Raw genomic sequence first — 10150 nt, forward strand, 5'->3', positions numbered from 1 at the left:
TGACTGCTGACTGCTGACCGTACTATGTGGTCTGGCCGACTTGTCCTGGACCAGAACACAGTAACTTATTAATTGATGAATGTGTGTGTACAAACAATCTTAAAATCAATCCTAAAATTAACTGAGATTGGTACCTTAAATACGAAATACAAACTATTGGCACATTCCTGTTTCCTTCCCTCCATGCCTTCATGAAAGTGTTAGCGAGAGAAGTGGAAGAGAGAAACAGAAAGTGTATTTTATAGAAGAATGGTGACATACGACGGTATTGAAAAATGCTGGATGTCAAGAAACGTTTGTTGACCACTGCTGACGATGAACTTGCCCTGGATATGTTCAAAACCATTAAACCAGTAATCAGATTACTAGTGTGCATAATGACGTGGGGGAGATACATGTACTGGGGACAAACACTTTTGCGATATCTCCACTTTAACTTGCGATATCTTGACTTTGTTTTGCGATATCTTGACTTTGTTTTGCAAGATATTGAGTTTTTATTTGCGAGATCTCGCAAATCCAACAAACAATAGCTAGTTAGTAGCGCGCTAGCAAGCATCTAGCTAGCTAGTATCTAGCTAGCTGGTATCTAGCTAGCACTATTAGCACGACATGATTACATCTCCTTGGTTGTCCAAATACATCAAAGATTATTTGATAAACTTTAAATTTAATAAACACAAAAAGTGTTTGTCTCCATTACATGTTCTTTTTCTTTCCTCATGTCACCTCCGGCGCGCCGAACATTTTAACACACATTAAGAGAGTAAAATACGACTGCTTGTGACAGGGACAGGTTGACACGGACAACTGTGTGGCACTTTGATAAATATCTTGCAGAAGAATGAGGTTGTTTGGTATATTGGAAATGCTGAAACAAAAGACACTTCAGACTTAGGAGGAGATTCAGTGTCAACGTTAAAATTCATTCAAGCAACCTCCATTACAAATTTGACCAAATAAAAAAAACAAATGAGGGAACATTAAGCGGTTGAATTGTTTTTATTGCACAAATCCTTCAAAAAGAAATCCTGCTGAGACTCCAGTAAACAGCCCAGACTGTCATTCATTATAATATTATCTTATCTTTGAAAATAGAAAGCAGCAGAGATCTCAGTAAAGATTCACATTATTATACAGCATGGTAAACACTACATACATTGGTAGAAAAGTTGAAATAAAATAGCTGTGAAATATAGAAAACAATACTTGGCTTTGTTTAAACATTATTTACACACAGCAGCACAATGAAACAAACAACGTATATATTATTATTATTATTAAGGGGTTTGCATGTTTTCCTATGAAATGTCTGCCGGATTTATTCACAGAGGGCCAATAAAAAGCAAGCTCTTATTTCCTGTGGTGAATGGATTCAGTGCAAAATAACAGCGTCTCTGAGGGACTGACGGTGGAACCTGATGTTCACAGTTGATATTAAATATTTTTGTCTTTCTACAATTTCAAATTCCTGCTCAATTCCTCATTTAACTATCGCTGGGCCCCAACAATTTTTTTTGCAAAGAACTCTGGATCGTAGTAACTTTGATCCTTTAACATGACTCTCACCTCCCACTGCTCGTGGGACTCTCCGTGTCCTTCCCTCCCCTGTGTGACTGAAAAAATAACGCTCTGCAGATCTGGAGACGCAACGCTCTCCATGATCCTGGTAAACTGCTCCGCCAGATGTGGATCAGCTCTTGGAGGAGGACTGGACTTTGGTTTCACTGCAAGGAAAAGTGTAATCCCAATTAGGACTCATAGTGAAGAACTGTGACTAACAGATGTAATGAGCTGTGCATTTGACAACTTGTTCTCTGGTGGACGTATGTAATGGTGAAACCCAACCTGACCCTAACAATCACCTCCCTGAAAAGTGATAAACAGAGAAGAAGAGAGGAATAGAAAGTGTGAAAGCTGAGGGGAAACTGAAGTCTTTCTGAGGAAGTGTTTCTGAGGAAGTCTCTGGTTTAAAGCAGTTGCACATTTTTGTTCCCCCATCCTGTACATATTCAAATATTTGTTCTTTTTACTTTATTCGTATTATTATTTCATGTATATTGTATGTATGTATATTTTTCCTAGTATTTCATTTACACTTATATTTGTGCTTTGTGACTGATTTTTGCTGCTGTTACACAGGAATTTCCCATTTTTCTTGGGATCAATAAACATCTATCTATCTATCTATCTATCTATCTATCTATCTATCTATCTATCTATCTATCTATCTATCTATCTATCTATCTATCTATCTATCTATCTATCTATCAGTGGAGGCCATGAACTAGACTGCAGATTGGAGTCTCCGTTAACCCTCCTGTTGTCCTCGGGTCAAATAAATTTGACCCCTTTTAAAAATGTCTATATCTGAAATGTTCTTTTTAATCAAATTACCACAAAAAAGGATGGTTTCCATGCAACGCTTTTTGCAAATACACTTTCATTGAATTTTGGGTGTAAATTGAAATGGTTTCATATTAGTATCCTGACCAAACTCATCCACTCAACACACGTTCCTCTGATCTTAACTATTAGTCAAAATAATTCATAATTTCTGCTTTGTTAGCTCAAATATAAGGTATAATTCTACACAAATGAGGGTCATTGACCATGGATTCCAAAAAGTAGTGTAAAACTAGTGGTAGTAAGATGGTGTTAGTGAAATAAAAAAAAGAATGCGTTGAAAATGTCAAATGTTAAAAAAAGGGTAAAAAACAAAACGTTAACACAAGGGTTAACCGTGACACCCAGAGTCACAGCAGACTCATAAATGGGTTTGTTGGCTGTATGAAAAAAACTCTTTTTGTTCTGACATTTCTTGGTACTTATATACTGAATCACATATCGACTCAGCCCATCAGCTGATGTTGCCATTGTGAATTTACTAAAGTCTGAAAACAGAAATAATAAGTCTTACCATATTTATGCAGACATCGGATTGCACGGAATACACCAGTGCTTGTTAACACAGCGCAGATGACTCCAAGGAATACTAGCAGGATTATCCAAAACACACCTAAGTTATCAAGAAGGTTTCTGCCGTCAATAGTTTTCCCATCTGTAAGGAAAGACAGAAGATCTTAAAAACCCACTTTCACATCACCAAAGTTCTCCATTCTGTCCACTCTGAAACTAATAGGAACAAAAACCAGGATCAGAGTACCATGGAGGTATAAATCATAAATACCAAATACTGACTAAAGTGTCACCTTTACTAACGTAAACAACATTTTCAGATTTACAAGCATGTTTTGTTAACCTCAAAAAAGGACTCACCCCAAAAGACAGTGGTGTTGTGACTTCCTGTTTGTACCGTGCAGCCGTACGTGTGGTGGTCTCGGTTCTGGGAGATGTCAGCTGTCAGTCGGAGAATCACAGATCCGTCTTCAGCGGGCAGCGGTCCAGTTACCCTGATCCAACTGGCCCTGGAAGCCCCGTTTCCAATCAGATGCACCGAGCTCACTGATTTGTCAGTGGTGGTCACATGACACCTCAGCAGTGTCTGGCCTGTGTCCACAATGGGCTTGGCAAAAACACGTAGCTCTGCAGAGAGATAAATCATATATTAAGTAATAAAGATCTTCTGATCAGCGGAAGTACATTTCCAGATAACTGCCCCACATCGCCTCAACTTCCACGCTCTGTGTGTTCTAGTTCTTAAACTCCCTTCATTCGAAACCACAACAAACTTTGAGCTAGCAAGCTACAGGTTAAAAATGTCAAGTTTTGAAGTGTGTGTGTGTGTGTGTGTGTGTGTGTGTGTGTGTGGTGTGTGTGGGGGTGTGTGTGTGTGTGTTTTGTTTGTGTGGGGCCAATGTTCCAGCTCTCACCTGTTTTCCGCTGTATTGGTCTTAATTTGTGTCCGATCATCTGCGGACATATCACCTGACAAGTGTCTATAGCATATTCATTACTGTATTCTTGTTCCAGCGTTGTCCACCGGTGCTGCGAGAGAGACTGGGACGTCCATCTCTGAGATTCAGGGTCAAAGCTTAAGAAGTCCGTCCCATCTACTGCCAGGCTTCAAAAGCACATCCCATTGGCTGACAGGATGCAGCCCCGCCTCCGCTGCACAACATCTGTACAAAGACTGCAAGATTAACTTCTGGTTTGGGCAGGCAGCCATCAACTGTCAAAAATAAAACACTTATATAGAAACTTACACACTGGCTGTTTGTGAACCTTAATTCTCGTGGAGAAGTCTATGATTTAGACCTCGCTTCATAACAGTGTTCAGGTAACCTTTGGACTCCAGGTAGGTTTGAGTTGTCTCTTTTAGTCACGCTGTCACAGTAAGAGATGGGAACTCCATCAATACAGTTAGTTGTTCAAATGAAGGCTGATCTCCAGGCTTCAGACTCCTGTAGACAAACTTCAGAGAAGTGGGAACCTGAAACAAAGACAGTATACAGTGTACAGATCTGAAGCTCTTTTATTAGACCTTGTGGTCCCTAATACTGTATCTGAAGTCTCTTTTATATAGACCTTAGTGGTCCCTAATACTGTATCTGAAGTCTCTTTTATATAGACCTTAGTGGTCCCCTAATACTGTTTTGAATTCTCTTTTTATATAACCTTATGGTCCCCTAATACTGTATCTGATTCTCTTTTATATAGACCTTAGTGGTCCCATATACTGATCTGAAGTCCCTTTTATATAGACCTTAGTGGTCCCCTAATACTGTATTTGAAGTCTCTTTTATATAGACCTTAGTGGTCCCATAATACTGTATCTGAAGTCTCTTTCCCAAAATTCAGTCTTGGTGCAATAACAGCCACTAGAGCCAGTCCCACAATGAGCTTTCCTTAGTATGTGCCATACCCAGGGCTCCGTTTACACCTATCACCATTTCTAGCCATTGGGGGGCCACAGGCAGGATGAGGGGACTCATATTAATGTTAAAAAACCTCAAAGTAAAAAGTTCATGCCATGGGACCTTTACTACTTAGTGGTAATACTGTGCCTAAGCTTCTCATGTCTCCAAATAAATTGTCCTATCAAGTGTGTAACACAATGAAATCCTCTTTACTAAGGGACTTCACAGGTTTGATGAGCCATGTTGCCCATCACATGCTTAAGATGCGTTTCAAAATGTCGTATGGAATAGTTCTCAAGCTGTTTATTTGACACAATTATGTGCAGGTTGATCTTAACCCTTGTCTTTGTCTGTCTTCGAACCCAGGAGTCATGACACGATCATGACAGCAGTGAGGATACTTGTGTGTGTTCTGCTCTGTTGGAGCTGTGCCAGTAGGTTTGTGGTTTGCGTCTAGATAGCTCACATAGCAGCGCCCAATGTATTAAGGCTTCCAGCAGCAACAAGTTCAAGTCTGACCTGCAACCCTTAGCTTTTGAATCCACCTCTTCCTACCCTTTTACATCATTAGCTTATTAGTGTGTATAATAAAGAGCTAAAATGCCCAAAACATGATATTGAAAAAAACAAACTCAACTAATTAGACTTATCATCTATGAATCCATTTGACAAACACATTTACCTATCCACTTCAATCACTTGCCAAATGACGTGCACATGAAACAGGATTCAAGTTATTGCAGTAAAGTTGCTTTTAATGATCATATAGCAAGCTATTCACGTTTCACATATTCACAAATTTTGACTGAAGTAAAAGTCCTGCTTTTAAAATTTAAAGGTCCTACACTGAGATCGACACCAACTTCAACCATCAGAAAAATGCAACTAAAATGTAATGGAGAATAATTAGATTTCACTTATTACTTTGGGTACCTAAACAATACTTAGTCATGTTTTACCTTAACTCAACTTAAAAATAGAAGAAAGTGTTGAGTTTGTTCCTGTCAACAAATCACAACACCAACCCCGACGTGGTGCCGTGTCTGTTCTTCTGCTGGAGTTCTCTCTGAACACATTGCGTCTGATAATTCAGCAGAAGCATGGATGAAATGTTACTTACCACATGTAATAGTTGAGATCAGTAAACATGGAATCAAAAGTTGAATCCACTTCATCTTGGAGCATTATCATCAAGAGTGTGAGGAGCAGTCCTTTAGAGTGGCTGTGATGAGACAAATATGAACGGCTGACAGAGTGGACAAGTTTTCACATGCACAGCTCACAACAAGTTGTCTGACAACTGGCACTCTGCCATGTCCTTTCATTCCTTTCTAACCAAGATGATTAGATTAGATTAGATGATAGATTCAACTTTATTGTCATTACCCATGTACAGTACAAGGCAACGAAATGCAGTTTCGGTCTAACCAGAAGTGCAATAGCAGTAAGTGCAGGATATATCAATGGTCCTATAAGTGCAAGACATGTGATGTAATGAGAGAAAACAGTCTGTGGGCTGTTGGAGAGTCCTTCAGGATGCTGCGAGCTCGATGCAGACAGCTTTCTTCTGGATGTGCTCGATGGCGGGTAGTGGAGTCCCGGTGATGTGCTGGGCGTGTTTTCACCACCCGCTGCAGTGCCTGCGCTCTGCCCACAGACCAGCTCCCATACCACACTGTTCACAGTTCAGATGCTTTCATTGCACAGCGATAGAAGTTCACCAGGATGTTGAGGAAAGGTGATTCTTCCTCAGTGTCCTCAGGAGAAGAGGCGCTGGTGGACCTTCTTGACCAGCGGCAGGAGGTGTGGTTGACCAGGACATGTCCGCCGAGATGTGGATCCCCAGAAACTTGAAACTGGAGACACGCTCAACAGCCATTCCATCGATGTGGATGGTGTCGTGCGGCCTCTTGGCTCCTTTCTGAAGTCCACGATGAGCTCCTTGGTTTTTGGTGGTGAGGAGCTGGTTATTTTCAGTGCACCATGTCCAGTGCTGGATCTCTTCCCTGTAGGCAGTCTCATCGTTTTTTGCTGAGAGACCAATCACCGTAGTTTCGTCCGCAAACTTGATGATGGAATAGATTCGTACACAGGCTTGCAGTCGAGGTGAAGAGGGAGTAGAGAAACGGGCTCAGCACACAGCCCTGTGGTCACCCGTGTTGATGTGGATGGACGTGGAGCCGTTGAGCTGACGAACATTATGGGTCGTTGGTGAGAAAGTCCAAATCCAATTGCACGTGGAGGTGTTGATGCCCAGGTCTCCGTTTGGCTATTAACTTGGCCGGGATGACGTGTTGAATGCTGAGCTGAATCAACAAAGTATTCGTGCATAAGTGTTCTTATTGTCCGTGTGTAGCACAGAGTGCAGTGCCATGGAAACCGCATCCTCTGTGCTCCTATTGCTATACGGTAGGAAACTGGTGTGAGTCCAATGTTGATGGTAGCGATTCTTTATAGGTGTGCCAGACCAGCCGCTCAAGCACTCATTACAATGGGTGTAGTGCTACAGGGCGGTATTCGTTGAGGCATTCGGGCTGGAGTTTTTTGGCACTGGCACAATGGAAGTGCTTTAAAGATGTTGGTACAGCTGCTGGGGCAGAGACAGGTTGAGATGTCTGTAAAACCCAGCGAGCTTGCTCCGCACATGCCCTGAGTACACGTCCAGGGATGTTATCCGGTCCAGCAGCCTGTGTGCGTGCTGACCGTGCTCAGGGCCTTGCAGACATCTGGGGAGGAGAGGGGGATGGGGGGGTGGTCAGCTGAGGGTTTGAGCTTGGGCAGTTTCTCTGTTGTCTCTTTCAAAGCGGCATAAAAGTCAAGCTCGTTCAGGAGTTGACATCATGGCTGTGGGGGTGGAGTGAGTGGGTTTGTAGTCACTGATGGCCTGTATGCCCTGCCACATGACGTCGAGGGTCACGTTGGAGAAGTGTCCCTCTATCTTCAGCTTGTAGCAGTGCTTGCCTCTTTAATGCCCCTTTTCAGCTTTGGCCCTGAGTGCTAGGCCTGTGCGTCTCCTGATCTGAAGGCACGTATTGCGTGTTCTCAATAGGAGTCGCACTTTCTGCATCCATGGCTTCTGATTGGGTATTGTTTATCTTGCTTCTGGGTTGTAACAGTGTCTAGGGTGGTGTAATATAATCCAGTACCGAGGAGGTGTAGCAGTACAATGTCCTCTCTATGTGAAGTTTATGTTGCTCTGCGAGTCCTGCAGTCAGGCTCAGACTCATCATGACATGGATGCAAAAGTACGGACAATTTTTACATTAATCTCGCTATAAATGGTAAAATGTTAACCCACCTTCCTGGTGGAGACTAGTTTTCAGATATGCAACAGTTATACACAGCATGATTAAACATGATAGAACATTTATTAGGAAAACAGCTGATTTGATTTAGGAGCATTGATTAAAAGTTAGGTCTTCCTGAAAGAATTTACGCTGAGGTACAAATGTTGGAGTTGGTGAAATAAAAAAGGATGGGATCTGTGATTCTAACACAATGTTTTGACAAACAAAACACTTAAACATCTGTGCCTCGGCCACTTTGTTGTACCAAATAACCAAATGTATAATGCTTACCATAATATCAACCTCTATTTTAAGCAACCATGTGTAGTGTTATGTAGACTCTGGGGGCTTTAAGTTGAGAAAGCAAGTTCATAGCTTAGAAAAGTTTAGATAACATGATAACTGTTGTACAATTATGATCTGTCTGTAAACAGGGAAACATTTTTATCATCAATGATCTATACAGTCATCATGCACACATGCAATGGGGATCTTTTTAGTATCCATGGCAGCTGCTGATTTCATCATGATGTCTACAAACCTGTTTGGTTTCCCTTTTTGTAGAATCATATTTGAAGCAAAGGCTCCGTCCCTTCTCTGTTTAACAAAGACCAAACAACCTTTGTCGTTGAGTTTGATATAAACTGAAACTAAGTGTTATTTTGTGTGGAATCAATCATGTTATTTTAGGGAATTAAAAAGAACATTGATATAGGACAACGGGTCAATTTGAACTGAGGACAACATGAGGGTTAAGATTATGTGCAATATACTACATAAATCTGTGTTTACATAACTCATTGTTTTTTGTCAGTCTTTTAATTAGATTTGTGAGCAGTATACAATGTAATTTTGAACATTGTAATATCAAGATCAGTGAGAAAGGTGTAGGTCTGTTACTCCGATGAGTGTAGGTCTGTTACTCACAGATGAGAAGTGAAACTTTACACGTTTGCAGGGAACAACATCAACAGCAGCAGAATGCCCTGGAATGTAGCTTCAAACCACAAGACAGATTTAAGATATTCACAAACACTCCTGTACATCAGAACAACAGTCAGTGTAATCTGATTACATGGAGGTCTGGGCCTGGTTGGTAGTGTTGTGAAACCTAACACTACGTGTGTGAGAGATGACTGTTTAGATCAATAATAATAAAAATGTGTCCTTGTTTACCGAACAGTATGCTATCAGTTGCACTTCTACAGCCTGCAGAATTCACAAATACACATACAAAACATTGTGCAGTGTAATGTTTTCATATCAGTGGTGTTGAATATAGCGTACAGCGTAGTGGACCACCACAGGTCATGTATACATGTTAACCGCGGGTTAATTGCAGTTTAACCTGCATAGTGTAAAACTAACCCTTCTGTGAACGGGGAGCAGCACAGAGACGGAGCAGAGATGCTACCTGTTCAAGGTTTTTCTGTGTACTCCTATAGGCCATTTATTATTATTATTAATAATATAATTATCATTATAGTGATATTACCATGGTGATATTGTGCAAGCGATAAAAGCCCATCCTATTGCCTCCTGGCCTGTAAAGACAATTTATCTGTATTTTTTTTTTTTATCTGACGTGGCCAAATAATGTACCAGAATTGCCAATCCGCCCCTGGCCAGAACCTAAATACTAACACTACACATTGTTGCTTGAATTAGAGGTACAGTACATATTATAGTAGAAATGAAACACTTTATTATCCAACTGTTTCCCACTACAACACTATGGTTGAGGCACATGCAGATTGCATCCCATCTTTTTATTAATTTCATAAACTCATCCGACCGTTTAGGAATTTTTTTCATTCAGTTTTTTGTGTGTAATTTTATTCATGAATACAAATCTTAGAGAAACATCTTCCATCTGCTGGAGACTGTTACTATCAACAGAAAAGTTCAAGGACAGACAGGTACTTTTTTAAAATGTTGTTGTGAACCTGCAGGGCAAAGTATTATCCTGTGTTAACCTGTTCAGGGTTGTGACGGGCCCTGCCAGGGATCTAGTTTCTGTTGATAAAATGTTTGGATTGCACA

The 10150-nt window shown here is 40.9% G+C and overlaps 1 protein-coding gene across 2 annotated transcripts; it reads right to left on the minus strand.

The window, feature by feature from the left end:
* Nucleotides 1–1068: 1068 nt before the first annotated feature.
* LOC116669793 (uncharacterized) lies at nt 1069–6054 on the minus strand. Of its 2 annotated transcripts, none has more exons than XM_032499838.1 (5): nt 5941–6054; nt 3834–4082; nt 3280–3546; nt 2921–3061; nt 1069–1727 (listed from the first exon to the last, which is right to left on the minus strand). In XM_032499838.1, exons 2-5 carry the CDS (start codon nt 3871–3873, stop codon nt 1492–1494), a joined length of 684 nt encoding a protein of 227 aa, XP_032355729.1. In that variant the 5' UTR covers nt 3874–4082; nt 5941–6054; the 3' UTR covers nt 1069–1491. The 2 variants fall into 2 exon arrangements, with proteins under 2 accessions (XP_032355729.1, XP_032355728.1); XM_032499837.1 differs by lacking the exon at nt 5941–6054 and adding an exon at nt 4167–4184.
* Nucleotides 6055–10150: the final 4096 nt, after the last annotated feature.

This window comes from Etheostoma spectabile, chromosome 20 (genome assembly GCF_008692095.1).
Source record: "Etheostoma spectabile isolate EspeVRDwgs_2016 chromosome 20, UIUC_Espe_1.0, whole genome shotgun sequence".
In the NCBI taxonomy this organism is placed as follows: domain Eukaryota; kingdom Metazoa; phylum Chordata; class Actinopteri; order Perciformes; family Percidae; genus Etheostoma; species Etheostoma spectabile.